The following is a 22,344-nucleotide window of genomic DNA, read 5'->3' on the forward strand; positions in this document are numbered from 1 at the left end:
CTACTCAATACAAGTTAGTAGAATAAAATGCAGGAAATCCACCAAAGAGACTCTGCCATTTGCTAACTGTGTAGCCTTGAACAAGTCACTTCACCTCTTTGTATCTCCGTTTCTTCATCTGTCAAACAAATATGATGCTAATCCCTACCTCTTTAGTTAGTGGTACAAAAAGATGGAGTGTGGAAATAAGTGCCTGGCTCACTGTAATCATTTGGTAAATCTAATATCATCATCATCATCATCATCATCATCATCATCATCATCATCATCATTTCACACATAGTAACTTCAGAGACTAATAATATCTCATGTTAACCAGTTACTATGTACTAGGCACTGGAGATACAAAGTTGAATAAGACAAGGTTTGGGACAACATGCTAGTTACTTGAAATAAAAGCCATTTAGATGGTTCTGTGGTAGATGAGGATGGGATGCATTTGAGATTAGCAGAGTCTGGAAGTCACACTGTGTTCTGTCATTCAGTGTATGAGGTACCCAGCTTCTGTTTCTAAGTCAGGCAAAGCAGGTCTACCCACAATTGTTTTGAATTTAACAGTGTCCTCACCATGAGCCATAGTATATATAATATGGGGGGTGGATCGCTGATCAAAAATGGGCCCTTTCTGATTTTTCTGGGTTTGACTATGGAATCTTCAGATAACATTAATGCAAGTGTCTTTCCCATTGTTAGAAATTATGTAGAATATTCTATTGCTTGTGTGCCTATTCTCCGTCAAATACTGAAAAATAAAACATTATTACTTACTTAGTCCTTTCTCTATTAACCATGTTAGTAAACCTTACAAAATGAAGATAAATCTAGTGTAGTGGAAGGAGTATGCCCTTTGGAATTGGTCACCAATATTCACTTATGACTAACGTGAGGCTATGTGCAAGTGGCCCCATGTCTTGGAGCCCACAAAACCTTGTGTCCAGTGGGATATTAATTCCTGTTTTGTGTCTGACTTGGAAAGGATCAATAGAGCTTAGAGATGGAGTTTTGGAACAATCGTGTGTGTGTGTGTAGTTTTGTTGTTAATGGAGAAGTGATGCTTGATCTCACATTTTCAAATAGAGAGAATCTATTATAATTGAAAATGTGAAAGTGTATGCAATTCCATGTGGATTGAACAGCAGGTCAGTACACTCTTAGAGTAATTCAAGATAATCAGAATCTGCCACGGAGTAAATGCAGAAGAACTGAGAGAGAAGGTACACCTTTGAGAAGTGAGTTCATCCATCAGAGGTCTGAAGCACCTTTTAATCAAACCAGGGATACACCTCTAAAGCCAATAGTGATAAGGGGTATAACTAAGCCTCTCATAAATAAGGCATTCTCCCTAGTTGCTGAAAAGAGACAACACTTCCATCTCAGGCTGGTGCTTACTGCTCTTTGGTTGTCTCTGGCTAAAGAGGACCTATATCTTTTATTTTTTTTGGGGGGGTGTTTTATTATTTATTTTTCTTTATTGATTAAGGTGTTATATATGTGTCCTTATCCCCTCATTGTCCCCCACCCCCCCCCCACTCATGCCTTCACCCCCTGTTGTCTGTGTCCATTGGTTAGGCCCATATGTATGCATACAAGTCCTTTGGTTGGTCTCTCCCCCTTACCCCCACCCTTCCCTACCTTCCCTCTGTGGTTTGACAGTCTGATTGATGCTTCTCTGTCTCTGGATCTGTTTTTGTTCATCAGTTTATGTTGTTCATTATATTCCACAAATGAGTGAGATCATGTGATATTTATCTTTCTCTGACTGGCTTATTTCCCTTAGCATAATACTCTCCAGGTCCATCCATGCTGTTGCAAATGGTAAGAATTCCTTCTTTTTTACAGAAGCATAGTATTCCATTGTGTGGATGTACCACAGTTTGGTTTTTGTTTTTTGTTTTTTTAATCCAGTCATCTGCTAATGGGCACTTAGGCTGTTTCCAAATCTTAGCTATTGTAAATTGTGCTGCTATGAACATAGGGGTGCATATACCCTTTCAGATTGGTGTTTCTAGTTTCTTGGGATATATTCCTAGAAGTGGGATCAAGGTCCAAAAAACTAAAAATGGACCTATATCTTTTAAATGATAGGACTAACTTTGGAGAATACCAGCCTTAAAAAGGAGCATTACGCTGAGTGAAATTAAGTCAGTTGGAGAAAGATAAATACCACATGATCTCACTCATTTGTGGAATATAATGAAAAACATAAACTGATGAACAAAAACAGATCCAGAGACAGAGAAGCTTTGATCAGACCATCAAACCTCAGAGGGAAGGTAGGGGAGGGTGGGGGTAAAGGGGAGAGATCAACCAAATGACTTGTATGAATACATATAAGCATAACCAATGGACACAGACACCAGGGGGGTGAGGGCATGAGCAGAGTGGTGGTGGGGGCAATGAGGGGATAAGGACACATATGTAATAACTTAATCAATAAAGAAAATTTAAAAATCTAAAATTAAAAAAATTCATTGAATGTTTTAGAGACAGAGTAATTGGAATTCAGCTTTAAACTATTGTCACATAGATTTACTTTTGGACTGTTTTGAGGAAATTCATAAGTAACATTTATCAAGAATGTTATCAACTGCATACAAATGCACATCTCAAAAAACACTTGGAAATATTCTATCTCTTAAGTAGGTTAAGCATCCCCTCAAATTTTGTTTGTATTTTTAATGTACTTACCACCACCTTTTAAATAGTGCTAGGTAAAATCCAATCTGAATCAGCACTACTCTTAATCATGCAAATTCTGCTTCAGTGGTGCTACTGTGAATGAATCTGTGAAGTATCTCCTTGCAGTTTAGCTCTTCATACTTCAAAGCTTCTTTTTGAACTGGATAATTATAGAAGAAATAAATCGTGTTTTAGTGCTACTTGAAGTTTCTTATTAATGTTACCTTTGCAATGACTAATTATGTTACCCATAAAGATTGAGGAAACCTATTATGTAATTTGAGTCATTAAAAAGGCCTTCCATAACCCTAGTTGGTTTTGCTCTGTGGTTAGAGTGTTGACCTGGGAACTGAAGGGTCATGGTTCAATTCCAGTCAAAGACATGTACCTCAGTTACAGGCTCCATCTGACCCTGGTTGGGGTGAGGGAGGCAACCAGTTAATGTGTCTCTCTCACATCGGTGTTTCTCTCTCTGTGTCTCTCCCGCTCCCTTCTACTCTCTCTTAAAAAAATCAATGGAAAACAAAAACAGTAACAATAACAAAGCCTTTCATAAACCTTCATCCCTTGTACCCCTCCCCAAAGCTCTCATGTATTTCTACCATTACAATGATTTTATGTTTAATGTTTACATATCAAAATATTTGATGAATCCATCACATGCTGGCATTGTCCTGCTTCACAAACTTTGTCATCTCTCTGGTGCTGGGGTGTTAAACATGTGATTTAATTGTCCTTACTCTTCAGGTAAAGCATGTTGGCCACAAGCCCTATGACTCAAGCAGGTTTTGAATATGCAGCACCTCTTCTCAAACTAAGTGTTTGAAAGAACTGAGAAGATGCCCCTTCTGATAACAAAGAGTGGGAGGGAGCCTTAGGTGCTTTTCCTACTTTAAGACTTGAACTCACAAATACACAGTGTGTATGTCTTGGTGTAACAGAGCTACCAATCACATAGTAACCTTCTTTACAAATGGCAAAGAATTCTCTTCAGTTTTCTCATCTTTGCATGGAAAAATCAATGCCATGTGTGTAATCTTGTCACTAACTGTCAAGAGTCATGACTATCAGACTTGACTATCAGACTATCCAGAATGAGGATGGTGACAGTACCTAAAATAGAATACCATGAGTTAAAAGAGCCCCAGACAATCAAAAGCTCCTCCTGGGAACACCTAGAGTAGTGCCAGAATGCGGAGCTCAAGCATTAGAAGAAAAGGTGAAAAGTTGAACATTCCAATAAATAAATAAATAAGCCATGGATATCTCAGCCTAGAGAAAAGATAACACCGGTGGATAGAGTTGCTGTCTTTCAACAGATGAAGGCTTGTCATGAGAAAGAAGAGGAGATATGTTCTTTGTAGTTCCTAAGTATGATCCATAGTTAGAAGCTCCAGTGAAACAAGGGTGTAGCTCACAACCCGGAACAATCATCTAATCAAGCTGCCTCAACATGAGACAGGCTGCTTCAAGCAGTAGTGAACTCCTTGTCATTGGCAACATGTAAGAGGATGTTAGATGGCCCTTTGTATTGCAGATAGGCTTGAAGCAACAGTGTGGAGCAGGGAAATGGACCAAATGACTTAAGTACCTCTGAAAAAAATAGGCCAATTAAGTCAGTAAGTATTTATAAAGGGCTTATTATATTTAGTGCCAAGAAAGTTTTTAATTTTCTAAGTGCCAGAGATGACATATCCCTGGCCTCTTCCTCTCACTGCCATGCATACCCCTGAAAACTCTGAGCAGAACACATTTTCCATCCCAGGGCAGGTCAGTTAACTACCTTCCTCCATTTTTATCTTATTTTGATTATGCCAATCTTCCAATTGGATTTTTTAAAATAAAAATGGACTTGATTTTCTAGTTCCCTAAAATATAGACTCTCTCTTGCCCCTTGAGATGTCATTATAAATATCATTTTTACTTTAAATTCTTTATTGTTTAAAGTATTACCTAAGTCTCCTTTTTCCCCCATTGACTACTCCCCAGCTGCCCCCACCCCCCAGCACATGCCCCATCTGTGTCTATTGGTTATGCTCATATGCATGAATACAAGTCCGTTGGTTGATCTCTTACCTCCTAACTGCCCACCTTCCCTCATAGGTTGGGCAGTCTGTTTGATGCTTCTGTGACTCTGGTTCTATTTTTTTTTCATCAGTTTATGTTTTTCATTATATTCCACAAATGAGTGAGATCATGTGATATTCATCTTTCTCTGACTGGCTTATTTTGCTTAGCATAATGCTCTCTAGTTTCATCCATGCTGATGCAAATGGTAAGAATTCCTTCTTTTTTACTGCAGCATAGTATTCCATTGTGTAGATGTACCACAGTTTCCTAATCCACTCATCTGCTGATGGGAACTTAGGCTGTTTCCAAATCTTAGCTATTGTAAATTGTGCTGCTATGAATATAGGGGTGCATATATCCTTTCTGATTGGTGTTTCTGATTGCTTGGGATATATTCTTAGAAGTGGGATTACTGGGTCAAATGGAAGTTGAGGAAACACCATACTGTTCTCCACAATGGCTGCACCAGTCTGCATTCCCACCAGCAGTGCAAGAGAGTTCCTTTTGCTCCGCATCCTCTCCAGCACTTGTTGTTTGTTGATTTGTTGATGATAACCATTCTGACAGGTGTGAGATGGTACCGCATTGTCATTTTGATTTGCATCTCTCAGATGATTAGTGACTTTGAGCATGTTTTCATATGCCTCTTGGCCTTTCTTCTGTCTTCTTTCAAAAAGTGTCTATTTAGGTTCTTTGCCCATTTTTGATTGGGTTGTTTATCTTCCTTTTGTTAAGTTGTATGAGTTCCCTGTAAATGTTGGAGATTAAACCCTTATCTGTGATAACATTGACAAATATGTTCTCCTATGCAGTGGGCTTTCTTGTTGTTTTGTTGATAGTTTATTTTGTTGTGCAAAAGCTTTTTATTTTGATGTAGTCCCATTTGTTTATTTTCTCTTTAGTTTCCATTGCTCTAGGAGCTGTACCCGTGAAGAAATTTCTTCAGTATATGTCTGAGATTTTGCTGACTGTGGATTCCTCTAGTATTTTTATGGTTTCCTGTATTATGTTTAACTTCATGGCAGTTTTAAAAGTTGAGCTTCTATCCTATATAATAAAAGGCTAATATGCAAATCTACCCAACAGCAGAATGACCAGTTGCTATGATGTGCACTGACCACTAGGGGGAAGACACTCAACGCAGGAGCTGCCCTCTGGTGGTCACAGCCAGAAGCTGGGCTCATGGCTGGTGAGTGCAGTGGAGGTGGTGGGAGTCTCTCCTGCCTCTGCAATAGCGTTAAGGATGTCCTACTATAGTGGGGAGAGGGCCTAAGCCTTCACTTGGACATCCCCCAAGCACTCCCAGACTGTGAGAGGATGCAGGCCAGGCTGAGGGAACCCCCTGATTTCATGAATTTCATACACCAGACCTCTAGTATAGTAAATAATTGAGCATTCTTGGTACCTGAATATGGACTATGTGCACAGGGAAAGGAAATATTGCACTTTATAAGCACTGTATTGTAAAGTGGAAAATGTGATGTCTTAAATAAAACTATTTAAAATTGGAAAAATAAAAATAAAATGCCTACTAGTAAGTAGACATAGCTATTCTAAAAGCAAACTTTAAAAGAGAAAAAATACCTTCCTTCCTCACTTCTTTTCTTTCATCCAAATAAATATTTATCAATCCGCTCAGAAACCATTTACTGAGGACATACACTAGGCTAATGTTAGGGATGAATAAAAGCCCTCAATATGTTATCAGCTAAATGACAAAATAGTATAAAAAGTGTCTTCATAAAGAATAAAAGGCTCAGAGAAGTATTTAACACTCCTTGGGGCACTGAGGAAGTGCTCACAGAGGTGGCTGCATTTAGAGTATGCTTATGATTTTGATACATGGAGTAGAACTAAAGAGAAGAACATTCCATGCTGAAGAACAGAATGGGAAAATGCATGACAAGATTAGGGATCATGGTGTGGTCCATATTTATATAATGTCCCAAGTGGCTGGATCAGTGTTTGTGTGATAGGGAATAAAGAAAGATGAACACTGGGCAGATAAATACATCTCTGTGAAAGGCCTTAAATGCCAGCCAAGGAGTTTGGACTTTATATGTAGAAGGACAAATCAGATCCCTTAATTTTTAGGATCATGATTTTTGACAATAACATTAGCTTAAACTGCCTTGATCCCCTCCTACCTTTGAAAGGGGTCAGAACTAAGTGAACATCAACCTTCTCTGGTTATGTGTCATTCCCTCCTGTATTCCCACTCTCCTTCCTTAGACTGCCCTGGGCCTGGTACCTTCTCCCTAGCACCCCATCTAAGGAATTAATCCATCCCTTTTAGACATTGAATCCAATCAATTGCAGTGTTTTCAGTCCTATTGTCCAATTTTGGAGATAATTTGTACAAGTCAACAATTTTGACATTTATAAGTGTATACAATAGAACTGCTTGTTTAAATGGCTTCTATAGTAAGTGCAAAATTTGGAATCAGGCATGATTTGCTTTTTCTGACAATTATCTGTGCTACCATCAACCCTATGATGAATGTAGAAACAAGTAGGATAAAATGGTGAGACCAGGATGACCACACACCCACTCTTGTTTTGCTTAATCCCTGTCAAAATGTTGGTTTGAAATAAAAGTACATTTAAAATAACAATTATAGCATCAAAAGCACACATTATGCTATGATGTGCCTCACCTCATTATAAGTACTTAATATATATCAAGTAACTCAATAGTCACTACAATTGAAAGAGATTGATAATTTGACTATCCCTAGTTGACAGAGGAGGAAACTGAGGCACAGAGTAAAGTAATGTGTTCAGAATTACCTAGCTATTAAATAAGGAAACCAGTCTTTAGATCCAGGTGTTTTGGCAATGTGTGTCTTTTTTGTTTGTTTTTGTTTTTTGGGTGTTTTGTTTTGTTTGTTTGTTATCTCACAGATTTTAAGGTGCCCCAGTTCAAATTCCATTTTCCAAAACATTGGGTGTCTCCAATAAATACAGGTAACCAGGCTGATCTCCCTTTCCTCAGTGCTTGAACCAGAACTAGGTGACACACCCTCTCAGAAAGCATCCATTTTTTATTTATACCCATGACAGAGCTTGCACAGTAGAAAGGGTGCTGTCTTAAGAGCTGTGAACTTGTCTACTTTTAACCCTGCCTCTGCCATTTCCTGGCTATGTGGTCCTGTTCAAGTACTTCTGAGCCTCAGTTTCCCCATGTGTGAGTGTGTGTGTGTGTGTGTGTGTGTGTGTGTGTGCAGTTTCCCCATGTGTGAGTGTGTGTGTGTGTGTGTGTGTGTGTGTGTGTGTGTGTGTGTGCTATATAACCCCAATGGATTTTTCAGTTCAAATAGTCCATGATTCAGTAAACTTATAAAAACAGATGCAGTTGAAAATTCTCAACTTAAGTTTACTTATCCATCTTAAATTGAAAATGGCATGTTTTTTCTTAGAAAATGGAAAACTCCAAGGAAAGGAGTACATTGCTAAGCAGAACTGAGGGAGCTATAATGTCCTCAGGGGAAGTTCAGTAAAAGCTTCATTGAGGTAAACATCCCCTAGACAGAGGTTTGCAAACTATAGCCGATGGGTTTTTAGATTTTTAAATGGTTAAGATTTTCAAACAAAAAGCAATATGAATTATGAGCAATATGAATGATATGAAATAATATGAGTGATATTCATTTCAAATTTTAGTGCCTATTAATCAAGCTTTCTTAGAATTCAACTGCACTAATTCATTTATGTATTATCTACCACTGCTTTCACACTAGAATGACAGAGTTGAATAGTTATGACAGAGACTCTCTGCCTCCTAAAGCCTAACATATTTACTATCTGGCCCTTTACAAGAAAGGTTTTCTGCCCCATGCTCTGGAATCAAGATTCTCTTGGAGCCTGTGATTATAGGATTATCATTAAAGATATTAATTATTTAAGATAACCTCACGTGACTTTGTGAAAACAATTTTGCATCATTATATTCTATACTATAATTACCTATATGACATGTCTATGAAAAAAATTCACAGGTCAAAGTAAGGCATTTTTTTTTGAAAGTTTGTATTACATGCATCAACAATTATTACATATGCCATGACCAGGTAGCTAATTTGCTCAGTTGGTTAGATTCCTGTCCCAATATGTCAAGATTGCAGGTTCAATCCTGGTCAGGGAACATACAGGAATCAACCAATGAATGCATAAATAAGTGAAACAGCAACCCTGGCCAGTTTCGCTCAGTGGATAGAGTGTTGGCCCATGAACTGAAGGGTCCTGGGTTCGATTCTGGTCAAGGGCACGTACCTCGGTTGCAGGCTCCATCCCTGGCCTTGGTCAGGGTGCATGCAGGAGGCAACCAATTGATGTGTCTCTCTCATCAATGATGTTTCTATCTCTCTCCCTCCCTCTCCCTTCCTCTCTGAAGTCAATTAAAAATATTTTTAAAAATAAGTGGAACAACAAACAGATCTCTCTCTTTCTCTCTCTCTCTCTCTCTCTCTCTCTCTCTCTCTCTCTCTCTCTCTCTCCCTCTCTCTCTCTCTCTCTCTCAAATCAATAAATAAAAATTAAAAAGCCCTGGTTAGTGTGGCTCAGTTCATTCCTGGTCAGGGCACATGCCTGGGTTGCAGACTAGGTTCCCGGGGCATGTGGGAGGCAGCTGATTAATGTTTGGCTTTCACATAGATGTTTCTCTCTCTCTCCTTCTCCCTTCCTCTCTATAAAATCATTTAAAATATTTTTTTTTAAATATTGCATGAACAATGTAGATGCTTTCCATGACCAAGCTATTTCTAATTGGGATTGGATATGTATGTAAAGTAAGTTGGATAATATCCAAAAGTGTTTTATTCATTTGGAATTGTGGTTTTGAAAAGTCTTACCTAGCTTAACATTAACAACTGTGTCAAGAATACATAACACCAGTGACTCAAGTTTAGTAAATACCTAATGTAAGTCTCCAATTTGTTTCATGCATTACTGCCCTGCTGCCCTGCACAACTGATTGTTTGAGTCTAATGTGTAAAATACTTGGATGAAGGTTAAAAATTCTGTCCAGATTTCTGGGACCAGTAAAAAACACTGGCTGCACGTTTAACTCTCTAGTCAGATACTTTGGTTTATTTGACTTTGGAACCTTTCATTTGATTCCTAAACATATACAAGATCAAAATTGCCCTATACAATTGTAATGAAATCCCTTTAAAACCATAACAGGTAGAATTATCGGTATATAGTTAAAACATATAAATGGTTAACCACTCATTTATTTGTCCCTCTGGGGAATGAGGTGTTCTAGATAATTGAAATTCTTGGATTACTAAAGATTATCCTTTCATATTAATTATGTAATAGGTATCATTTTGAAATGTAATTAGTATTTTTCTGACTTTTTATTTATTTATTTTATTTTTTTATTTTATTTATTTTTTTTCAAATTTTTATTAAGGTATTATATGTGTACATATCTTACCATTGCCCCCCCCCACCCCACTCCCATACCTGCCCTCACCCCCCAATGTTTTGCATCCATTGGTTACTCTTATATGCATGCATACAAGTCCTTCAGTTGATCTCTTATTTCCCCCACCTCTCCCTAACCTTACCGCTGTAATTAGACACTCTGTTTGATGCTTTACTGCCTCTGTAACTATCTTTTGGTTCATCAGTTTATAATGTTTTTCATTATCTCTAAATGAGTGAGATCATGTGGTATTTTTCTTTCATTGACTGGCTTATTTCACTTAGCATAATGTTCTCTAATTCCATCCAGGTGTCTACAAATGGTAGTAATTCCTTCTTTTTTATGGCAGCATAGTATTCCATTGTGTAGATGTACCATAGTTTTCTGATCCAGTCATCTGCTGACGGGCACCTAGGCTGTTTCCAAATCTTAGCTATTGTAAGTTGTGCTGCTATGAACATAGGGGTGCATATATCCTTTCTGATTGGTGTTTCTAGTTTCTTAGGATATATTCCTAGGAGTGGGATTACTGGGTCAAATGGGAGTTCCATTTTCAGTTTTTTGAGGAAACTCCATACTGTTCTCCACAGTGGCTGCACCAGTCTGCATTCCCACCAGCAGTGCATGAGGGTTCCTTTTTCTCCGCATCCTCGCCAACACTTGTCGTTTGTTGATTTGTTGATGATAGCCATTCTGACAGGTGTGAGATGGTATCGCATTGTCGTTTTGATTTGCATCTCTCGGATAATAAGTGACTTTGAGCATGTTTTCATGTGTCTCTTGGCCTTCTTTCTGTCTTCTTTCGAAAAGATTCTATTTAGGTCCGTTGCCCATTTTTTTATTGGATCATTTATCTTCCTTTTATTAAGTTGTATAAGCTGCCTGTAGATGTTGGAAATTAAACCTTTATCAGTGATACCATTTGCAAATATGTTCTCCCATACAGTGGGGTTTCTTGTTATTTTGTTGATGGTTTCTTTTGCTGTGCAAAAGCTTTTTATTTTGATGTAGTCCCATATGTTTATTTTCTCTTTGGCTTCCATTGCCCTAGGGGCAGTATCAGTGAAAAAGTTCTTTTGGCATATGTCTGAGATTTTGCTGCCTGTGGATTCCTCTAGTATTTTTATGGTTTCCAGTCTTATATTTAAGTCCTGTATCCATTTTGAGTTTATTTTTGTGTATGGTTTAAGTTGGTGATCTAGTTTCATTTTTTTGCATGTATCTGTCCAATTTTCCCAACACCATTTATTGAAGAGACTGTCTTGACTCCATTGTATGCACATGCCTCCTTTGTCAAATATTAATTGCGCATATTGGTTTGGGTCGATATCTGGATTCTCTATTTTATTCCATTGATCTATATGTCTGTTCTTGTGCCAGTACCAGACTGTTTTGAGGACAGTGGCTTTGTAATACAGCTTGAAATCTGGTATTGAGATCCCTCCTACTTTATTCTTCTTTCTCAGGATTGCTGTGGCTATTCGGGGTCTTTTTTTATTCCAGATGAATTTTTGGAGAGTTCTTTCTAGGTCTGTGAAATATGCTGTTGGTATTTTAATGGGGAGTGCATTGAATCTATAGATTGCTTTGGGTAGTATGGACATTTTGATGATGTTGATTCTACCAATCCATGAACATGGTATGTTCTTCCATCTGTTTACATCTTCCTCTATCTCTTTTTTCAGTGTCCTGTAGTTTTCCGCATATAGGTCTTTTACCTCCTTGGTTAGGTTTATTCCTAAGTATCTTAATATTTTTGGTGCGATGGAAAATGGGATTGCTTCTTTAGTCTCTCTTTCTGTAAGTTCACTGTTGGTGTATAGAAATGCCATAGATTTCTTGGCGTTAATTTTGTATCCTGCTACCTTGCCGAATTCATTTATTAAGTCTGTTAGTTTTTTGATAGAGTCTTTCGGATTTTTTATGTACAATATCATGTCATCTGCAAATAAGGACAGCTTTACTTCTTCTTTTCCAATTTGGATGCCTTTTATTTCTTCTTCTTGTCTAATTGCAATGGCTAATACTTCCAGTACTATGTCAAACAGGAGTGGTGAGAGTGGGCATCCTTGTCTTGTTCCTGTTCTTAGGGGAAATGGTTTTAATTTTTGCCCATTGAGTATGATGTTGGCTGTGGGTTTATCATATATAGCTTTTATTATGTTGAGGTATGATCCTTCTATTCCCACCTTGTTGAGAGTTTTTATCAAGAAAGGGTGTTGGATTTTGTCAAATGCTTTTTCTGCATCAATTGATATGACTATGTGATTTTTATCTTTCAATTTGTTTATGTGATGTATCACATTTATTGATTTTCGGATATTGAACCATCCTTGCATTCCTGGGATAAACCCTACTTGGTCATGGTGTATGATCTTTCTGATGTACTGCTGGATCCGATTTGCTAGAATTTTGTTGAGGATTTTGGCATCTACATTCATGAGGGATATTGGCCTGTAATTCTCTTTCATTGTGTTGTCTTTATCTGGTTTTGGTATTAGGGTGATGCTGGCTTCATAGAAGGAGCTTGGAAGTGTTCCTTCCTCTTGAATTTTTTGGAATAGTCTGAGGAGGATAGGTTTTAGTTCTTCCTTGAATGTTTGGTAAAACTCTCCTGTGAAGCCGTCTGGCCCCGGGCTTTGTTTGCCGGAAGCTCTTTGATGACTGCTTCAATTTCTTCCATAGTTACTGGCATATTGAGCTGTTTAGATTCTTCCTGATTGAGTTTTGGAAGGTTATATTTTTCTAGGAATATGTCCATTTCCTCCAGGTTGTCCAGTTTGTTGGAATAGAGTTGTTCATAGTATTTTTTAACAATCCTTTGTATTTCGGCGGGATCTGTTGTTATTTCACCTCTTTCATTTCTGATTTTGTTTATTTGGGTCCTCTCTCTTTGCTTCTTGGTGAGCCTGGCTAGAGGTTCATCAATCTTGTTTATCCTTTCAAAGAACCATCTCTTGGTTTCGTTGATCTTTTGTATTGTTTCTTTGGTCTCTATGTCGTTTATCTGTGCTCTGATCTTTATTATTTCCTTCCTTCTGCTTACACTGGGCTTTTCTTGTTGCTCTTTTTCTAACTCTTTGAGTTGTTGGGTTAGGTAATTTATTACCCCTGTTTCTTGTTTTTTGCAGTAGGCTTGTAGAGCTATGAACTTCCCTCTCAAGACTGCTTTCGCTGTGTCCCATAGATTTTGGATTGTAGTGTTTTCATTGTCATTTGTTGTCATGATGTTTTCTATTTCTTCTTTGATCTCTCTGGTAACCCAGTCATGGTTTAATAGCATGCTGTTTAGTCTCCATGTGTTTGATTTCTTTGGGTTGTTTTTATTGTAGTTGATTTCCAGTTTTATGCCACTGTGGTCTGAGAAGATGCTTGATATGATTTCTATCTTCTTGAATTTGAAGAGACTTTGCCTATGTCCCAACATATGGTCTATCTTTGAAAATGACCCATGTGCACTTGAGAAGAATGTATATTCTGTGGCTTTGGGGTGAAATGTTCTGAAGATGTCAATTAATTCCATCTGGTCTAGTGAGTCATTTAGGATTGATGTTTCTTTGCTGATTTTTTGTTTAGAGGATTTGTCCAATGGTGATAGTGGGGTATTAAAGTCTCCTACTATGATTGTATTGCTGTAAATCTCTCCCTTGATATCCTCCAGGAGTTTTTTTATGTATTTGGGTGCTCCTGTATTGGGTGCATATATGTTTACCAGAGTTATTTCTTCTTGTTGGATTGCTCCCTTTAGTATTATGAAGTGGCCTTCCTTATCTCTTGTTATGTCCTTCAGTTTGAGATCTAATTTGTCAGATATAAGTATTGCTACCCCAGCTTTTTTTTCATTTCCATTTGCCTGAAAAACCTTTTTCCATCCCTTCACCCTCAGTCTGTGTGCGTCTTTTTTTCTGAGGTGGGTTTCTTGTAGACAGCAGATATATGGGTCATGTTTTCTTATCCAATCCATTACCCTATGTCTTTTGATTGGGGCATTTAATCCGTTTACATTTAAAGTTATTATTGATAGGTACTTGTTTGTCGCCATTCCTATTCTTTACACCTGTGTTCCTTCTTCGCTTCCTATTTCTTTTTTTTTTTTTTTACAGCAGACCCTTTAGCATTTCTTGCATTGCTGGTTTGGTGGTAGTAAATTCCCTTAGTCCTTTTTTGTCTGTGAAGCTCCTGATTTCACCTTCAATTTTGATTGACAGCCTTTCTGGGTACAGAATTCTTGGATTCAGACCCTTCCTTTGCATGACTTTGTATATTTCATTCCATTCCCTTCTGGCCTGATGAGTTTCTGTTGAGAAATCAGTTGCTAGTCTGATGGGGGTTCCTTTGTATGTAACTTTCTGTCTCTCTCTGGCCGCTTTTAAGATTCTTACTTTGTCGTTGGTGTTTGCCAATTTAATTATAATGTGCCTTGGCGTCGGTCTTTTGGGGTTCATTTTGCTTGGGACTCTGTGAGCTTCTTGGATTTGTGTGGGTTTTTTCTTCTCTATATCAGGGAAATTTTCTGTCATTATTTCTTCAAAGAGGTTTACTATTCCTTGCTCAGCTTCCTTTCCTTCTGGAACCCCTATTATGCGGATGTTGTTTTGTTTCGTGTTGTCCCAAAGTTCCCTTAGGCTCTCCTCCTGCCTTTTAATTTTTTTTTTCTAGAAGTTGCTCTACTTGGGTATTTTTTCCCATCTTGTCTTCTAGCTCACTGATGCGGTCCTCTGCTTCTTCTAGTGTACTCTTGATGCTTTCTATTGAGTTCTTTACAGCAGCGATGTCATTTTTCATTTCTTCTTGGTTCTTCTTCATTTCCTCTTGGTTCTTGCTCATATTGTCGAATTTGTCTTCCATTCTTTTCAGCCACCTTATGACCATTTTTCTGAATTATTTTTCTGGAAGGTTGCTTGCTTCCATTTCGTTTACTTCCTTTTCTGGTGATGCCTGCTTTTCTTTCATATGCGGGCTGTGTCTTTGTCTCCCCATGGTCTCTCTTCTCTGGGTGTCTGGTTATGTAGTTCTCTCTCTCCTGCGTCGATTTAAAGGCACAAAATACAGCACTACCAGGTACAACACACAAGGCACTGAACAGAAATGTATTCACAATATTAATAACCTCCAATAAAGGTGACCACCAGAGAAAGGCAAATTAGGGGATTGTAGAGAAGGAAGAAGAGGAAAAAGAAAGAAAGAAGAAGAAGAAAAAAAAAGGGGTGTCAAAATGAAATTGGGAAAAGGGAAAAAAAGAAGAAAAAAAGTAAGAGAGACAAGAAAGAGACTAAGAGAGAAAGGGAAACAGACTATATATATTGGGGATAAAACTCCAATAGAACAATCACTTATCCCAGCAAATGCCAGCAACAAGTACCTGGGGATTAATACAAACTACAACACCAACTAATATTGAGTGAGGCAAGGGAAAACAGAAGCACTAAACAAACAAAAAAATAAACAAAAGAAGAATAAGCAAAACAATCTCACAAAAAAGCATAAAAATTCGATATAATCTACATTCAAGCGAACAACCACAAAAGGACAGAGAGAAAAACAATTTTTTGGATAGTTAAGACAGCGAAGAGAGAGGTGTGTATGGACTTGGAGCAGGGGATTGGAGATTAGATATATAAGTAGGGTGAAATTTTAAAAGGGGGTAAACAGAAAGAATAGGGAAAAACTAAAGCAGGAAAGGGGTAAGATAAACAGGACACTGAAAAGGGAAAAGTGAGGAAGAGAGTGATGGGATAAAGGTAGATTTGAGATAGAGTAAAATGATGCTAAAGGAAAGATAAAAATAGAATGTAGAACATTAATCCCAAAACAAAATGAAGAGAAAATAAAATGACACTTAAAAAAAATTTAAAAAAAGATAAAATAGCAGTAGTAATAATACGGATTGAAAATAAAAATGTAATAATTAAAAAGGTAAAATCAAGTGAAGAAAAAAATTAGTTTCTTGAGTAAAAGATGCAAAAAATGAAAATAAAAAAATAAAAAATAAAAATAAAATGTGGAGTAGTGAAGGTCATTCACTTCCTCTGTTGTTCTGTTTGGCACGCCTGTTTCTCAGTCCGGACAGTATTGCAGTTCCCTGCGTTCCACTGCTCTTCAGTGATGTAAGCCAGTCCTGATTTTAAGCAGGCGGTGTGTCTTAATTCGTATTCCTTTATTTTTGATTACACAAGAGTCAATTTGTGATTCAGCCCCTGGGTGGCAGTGTTTCTGGATTGACTTCCGGGTTTATCTATGGCCTCTCTAGGGAGTGTTAGAGCCTTCTTTCCCTGTGGCACTCACTACCGGTTTGTGGGAGTGGGCTGCCTCAGAGCTGGCTCTCCGATGGTCACTCCCCGCTCCAATCCCCAGGTTCCAGAAAAACAACTTTCCCCTGCAGTCTCCCAGGGTGTCCCCAACTGGGTGAACCTATGAATTGGGCTTAGTAATCAGAAGCAAGAATTTCAAGAGGAAAAAGCCCAGTGTGTGCACTCCGTGGCTGCGCGTAAGTCTAGCACACCCCTGAAATTCTTAGGGTGTCCCTGCACTTCAGATCAAAATGGGTTGCTTTTTAGAGAGCCCTTCTGTTAGCAGCTCTGAGGACCCCCTTCCACATTCACAGATCACGCCAGCCCCAACAGCCACGGATTTTTCTAGGCACAGACTTCCCTGGTCCTCCAGCTCCCGCAAAACACGCGTTCCTCTCTAGCGCTGGGACCAGAGACCTCACCTTATCCCAGGCGAAATCTGACCTTTCCGTGGTGGAGTGTAGAGCTCCTCTGAACCCGTGTGTTTTCGCCAATTGAAGAGCGTTGTTCTGGGGCTCGCAGCTGTTCCGTGGGTGCCGCAGTTGTGGATTCTCAGGCTTCCGATAAGCTCCACTTTCCGGTTCCAGATGGCGCAGACTCCATGTCCAAGCCCGCAGCTCCGGGAGGGGACCCAGCCGCAGTGGGAGCTGCCAGGTCAGGGGAACCCCGTCTAGCAGTCTCCCACCTTCTTCTGGAGTTCAGCTGTCCCCCAACTTGCCAACAAACACTCCTAGTGCGACCCTCAGCTGTTCTTTCTTTCTGCTCCGGGACAAGGCTGGGAACACGTCTGTCTATTCAGCCGCCATTTTTCTCCCCCTATTTTTCTGACTTTTTATAAAAATTATACTGAACATGCTTTAGTCTTTCTTGATAACTTAGACATTATTATGAGCACTAGTTATTGTACTATGCTATAATATTATACTACTAGTGGCCTGGTGCATGAAATTCGTGCACATTAAAAGGGGATTAATTAGAGGAAATAATTTAATATTTCTATTTGCCCTTTCTATAATAGAAGTGTCAGAGATGAAAGAAAATTAGTAAAATATATATGAAAACCTTCTTCCTGTCAGAGTCTGGGCCACACCACGGGACCCAGAGTCAAGTCCCCGCCCACCCACATTCTCCTCAAAATCACATGAGATCCAGACCCGGCCGCCCACCCCCCCATTGGGCTAGATCCAGACCCGGCCATTCCCACCCTTGTCAAGCCCCGCCGGGAAGTGGACGTAGCCTCAGGTCCCCTGGCCTGGCGCCAGGACGGGGGACGTGGCCTGAAGGCCCCCAGCCCAGACCAGGGTGGGGGCATGCCTTGAGGTCCCCCGTCAAGCCCTGCCAGGTGTGGGACATGGCCTGAGATCCCCTGTCAAGCCCCGCTGGGTGGGGTGCATGGCCTGAGGTTTCCCGTCAAGCCCCGCCAGGCAGGGGTGCCCAGCCTCAGGTCCTCTGGCCCGGCACCAGGAGGAGGGCACAGCCTTAGGTCCCCTGTCAAGTCCCGCTGGGCAGGGGGCACAGCCTGAGTTCCCCCGACCCGGCACTGGGGGTGCACCTTGAGGTCCCCCGTCAAGCCCTGCTGGGTGGGGAGCATGGCCTGAGGTCCCCTGTCAAGCCCAGCCAGGCAGGAGGGCACAGCCTCAGGTCCCCTGGCCTAGTGCTGGGGCGGGGGGTGCAGCCTGAGGTCCCCTGGCCTGGTACTGGGGTGGGGGGCACAGCCTGAAGTTCCCTGTCAAGCCTCACCTGGTGGGGAGTGCGGCCTGAGGTCCCCCAGCCTAGTGCTGGGGCAGGGGGAGCAGCCTGAGGTCCCCAAGCCCAGCACCAGGATGGGAAGCACACCTTGAGGTTCCCCATCAAGCCCTGCCGGGCGGGGGGGCGTGGCCTTAGGTCCCCTGGCCTGGTGCCAAGGTGGGAGGCGCAGCCTGAGGTCCCCTGTCAAGCCCCACGGGGGTGGGGGAGGGCATAGCCTCAAGTCCCTGCTGATTGCTCGTTAAGGCTCCTTATGGGAACTTGGCCTCAGCTGTGGGTATAGCCATCTTTGTGATGGAGTGATGGTTAATTAGCATATTCCCTCTTTATTAGATAGGATGCTGTAATTGTGCCCTTAGGAGCTATTAAGATGGATAGGAATTCTTGGCTCTATATTAAAAGACCATAGATTCTTATGCTCTTTAAGTTCTGAATTTTCTGTGTCATTTTCTTTGGCTCTCTGTTCTGTCAGTTTTCATGTCTCAGTGTTCCTAGTGATTGTGCCTCTAAAAATGTTTCTGCTTTCTCGTCATCTATGATTTGCTAAGTAGTGGGAATCAAATAGGCAAGCTTGTTAGAGTTCTTTATCAAAAGTCAATTCTCTATCAGCAAAGGTACAGAAACTTTTCAACAGAACAGCTCTTAAGTTGAGAGGCCTTTTCAATATCTTATGGACATTTTATGGTAGTCTTCTGGAGTGCTGATTTTGCCAGAAGATAATCCTCTTGGGCAATAGAATCATGCTAAGTAGACTGAAAAGTTCACTTTTTATTAAAGCACAATGTTATCATTCTTGTTCACTTACCTTAAATATAAAGTATGCTGTGATCCTATTTTTACTCTATAGTGTGGCAAGATTAGACTTAAAGAGTATATTAATTGCAGTACTGATTGCTGTAACTTATTCTTTTATTTACTGGAATTCATTGTCTCCAGTTTTGGAATATTTGCTTTTCAGTCGAAATTTTCTTTACTATCCATGAGGGGCTGTGTGTGCCCTGTACATCATTGTAGTGCTTCTGCCTGCAAGTTTTTTCAGGGTCCATACAGATGTGCCACACTCCCAGAAAGCCTGATGTGTGCAAATACTGATTTGTCAAAAACAGTGAATTGTGTGTAGGGAGACTTTCAAGTCAAATTTAAACCCATTTAATAATGTGCTACACGACCATATTTCAAATTGCTTCCTATACTTCACCAAATTTGTAATGAAGTGTTAATAACACTTCTCTCATGAAAATGAGGTACATCTATTGCATATGTGCCACAGTTAAGGTAGAAAATTTGAGCTGTTTCTATAAAATGGAACAATTAGCAAATCTGTTAATTATAATCTTGTTTATACTTCTACAAAATTATAATTATTTGTCTAAACTAAGTTCTCTTTGCTTCCTCGAAGCATCATTGCCTAGCTCAGTGAATTTCACACATGGAGGTCATTTGTTACACAGATTTCCAATAGATACCAGTCTGATATAATTCTGAGAAAAAGGTAGTTATGATCATGTTGCAGCAGATTTGCCTGTTAAATGTTTATCCTTCAAGTAGAGCTATAGACAGATGCCTAATTAATGGAATTGTGAACAGTGGTTTCCTATTCAAAACATTACTCAAGTTATATCTTCATCAATAAGAGGTATGTCTTTTGTTACCTTTGATTCATTTAACTAATGTTTGAATTGTATGTGTTCTTCCTTATAGGAATCTCAACATCTGACTCCAGGATTTACCTTACAAAGTAGGTGTTGTTTTTTTTTTGTTGTTGTTTTTTTTTAAAAAGTCTTATTCCAAACTTCATGCCCTCACCTCCCTCTCCCTCTTCTCTTTTCTACCTAATGTCATTGAAATATAAAGTAACAATAACAAAAGTCATATTGTGATATATCCAATTTGTTTCTTTTTTCATCTTTTATTAATGGAAGGATGCTCTGAAAAAGTATAACTGGAAGGGCTGCATGTTTGAAGACCAATTTAATTCAGAATAATCATTTGACAGTAGAAAACATGGATAGTAATTATATGTGCCCTTTCTTTTCAGAGTGGAATGACCCAACCAGCAGAGCTTCTACAAAGTCAGTATCGCTCAAGTCGTGAGTACTTGGGTTTCCAAAATAGGCTTCTTCAGGGACATTTGGCAATGAAATGATGCCTCATTGCTAAGTGAATCTTTTTCTCTCTTCTGCTCCTTGAAAATATGAACTTTGGCTCATAATAATATGGTGTTTGGTTAGAGGTGAGAATGAGATTTACCATGATAAGCAAGTAACAGTAAAAATGAGTGATATCGCCGAAACCGGTTTGGCTCAGTGGATAGAGTGTCGGCCTGCGGACTGAAGGGTCCCGGGTTCGAATCCAGTCAAGGGTATGTACCTTGGTTGCAGGCACATCCCCAGTGGGAGGTGTGCAGGAGGCAGCTGATCAATGTTTCTCTCTCATCGATGTTTCTAGCTCTCTATCCCTCTACCTTCCTCTCTGTAAAATATCAATAAAATATATTTTTTTTTAAAAATGAGTGATATCACCATTAGACCCTCTAATGATATAGACACAGGCTGGGTAAATACTTGGGTTATGAAAACAACCATGACTCTTGACTAGTTGTTTGAGCATTGTGTAATGTCAGCTACAGAAAGTATATGCAATATTCAGCATATTGATGGAGAAAGGACACCTCTGAGCAGCCATGATTAGGCATGACATGTTGAGTGGGTTGCTATGGCCATTCATCCTGAGAATTCACCATTTGTAGGTCATATGGAGACTGTATGTTAAAGCCAAACAAAGACAGTCAGGAAGAGATAGAATAAGAGATTACATGGTAATAGGTTGAAGTTCAGAAGCCAGAGCCCTGAAATTCACTCAGTACTGTCTTCATTTTTTATTAATGTTAACTGAAGGAGGGATATGGAGAAACCAGTTTTCTCAGATTAACTATTGTAGATTTTGTAACATCTATTTGAATATATCAAGGGAGTATTTGTCTCACAACTCCTTTTATTCCTAATAATAGAAAATAGGAGTTGACTTTTCAATGTGAGTAATAGTCACATACTTGAAAATTTTCAAAATGAAATAATTTATGATGTACCAGTGGCCTAACAGCACACTTGAAATGAATAGATCACCTTTTGGAAGATCACAAATAATTGCATAAAACAATTTGGAATGATTTCCAAATAGACTGAGGCTCAGAGAAAGTCAGTACCATTTCCATGTTCTTGGTTCTGTTTAGCAGCAAAGCACCCAAAGCCTTAACCCCATCACCCATTCTCTTATTTTGTTTTCTGGCCTTCTATACTGTGCCCTCTAATTCAAAGTTCAGTTTTAACAACCAAGAATTCTCTATTTAAAGAAGTGAGGGAAAAATAAGGGGGGGGAATAAAAAACCATTATCCTGACTTAAAGACCAAATTATATAGAAACATAGAAATCAAAATCATCTTTGATTGTGTTCATTTTACCTTAATCACATTTTTAATTGCCCTCCCCCTTGTTGTGCTAATAAACAATAGATTTTATCCTCCTACTTTGCCCCATTCCCACTAAAATCAATAAAATTTGCACACACAAACACACACACACACCTGTGTGTGCACTTGAGATTTGAGAAATCAATGTAGATTTGTAAACATGAAAAATATAAAAATATTTTCCCATTATAAAATGATCTAAAGCAAGAGTATTAGGCTCCCACTGTGAAATATGTTGATTTCCATATTGACCCTAAAATGCCATTATTTCAATAGTTTGTGACTAACAGAAATAAACTCATGAGTCATGGTTTATAGTTTGAGGCTGCATTTCCAAGAATAGCACTTCATAGCACAGGGTATATACTGCATTCAATAGGTCCAAGGTTTTCTATAGGAAGCATCAATAAAATTAGAAGACACTGGGTCCATTTTATCAATGAGCTGCTTGCTCTCTGTTTAGCTGCCTGGTCTAAAGTCCAAGTATTGTGCATCAGACTTCAACTGAAGTAAGTTCTTTTTGTATTATAGGGTATGGAATAGATAAAAATTATTATAAGAATTATTTTGACTTTTAGCTTCCCAATTTTTTTCAGCTTAGCTATTACTCATTTTCCCATATTTTAGTACAGTGTGCTATTTAAGCCATCTTCTAATA

At 39.1% G+C, this 22,344-nt stretch overlaps 1 protein-coding gene across 1 annotated transcript in view; it reads left to right on the forward strand.

The window, feature by feature from the left end:
• AFF2 (ALF transcription elongation factor 2) overlaps positions 1-22,344 on the forward strand; it is a gene marked incomplete at its 5' end in the record, with an annotated part of 502,187 nt that overhangs the window by 264,062 nt on the left and 215,781 nt on the right. Inside the window, 2 exons of the mRNA XM_080653155.1 lie at positions 19,918-19,954; positions 20,255-20,306. Of these exons, the coding sequence (XP_080509281.1) occupies positions 19,918-19,954; positions 20,255-20,306 (89 nt within the window). The remainder of the gene's footprint in view (positions 1-19,917; positions 19,955-20,254; positions 20,307-22,344) is intronic.

This window comes from Plecotus auritus, assembly GCF_963455305.1.
Source record: "Plecotus auritus genome assembly, chromosome: X".
Taxonomy (NCBI): domain Eukaryota; kingdom Metazoa; phylum Chordata; class Mammalia; order Chiroptera; family Vespertilionidae; genus Plecotus; species Plecotus auritus.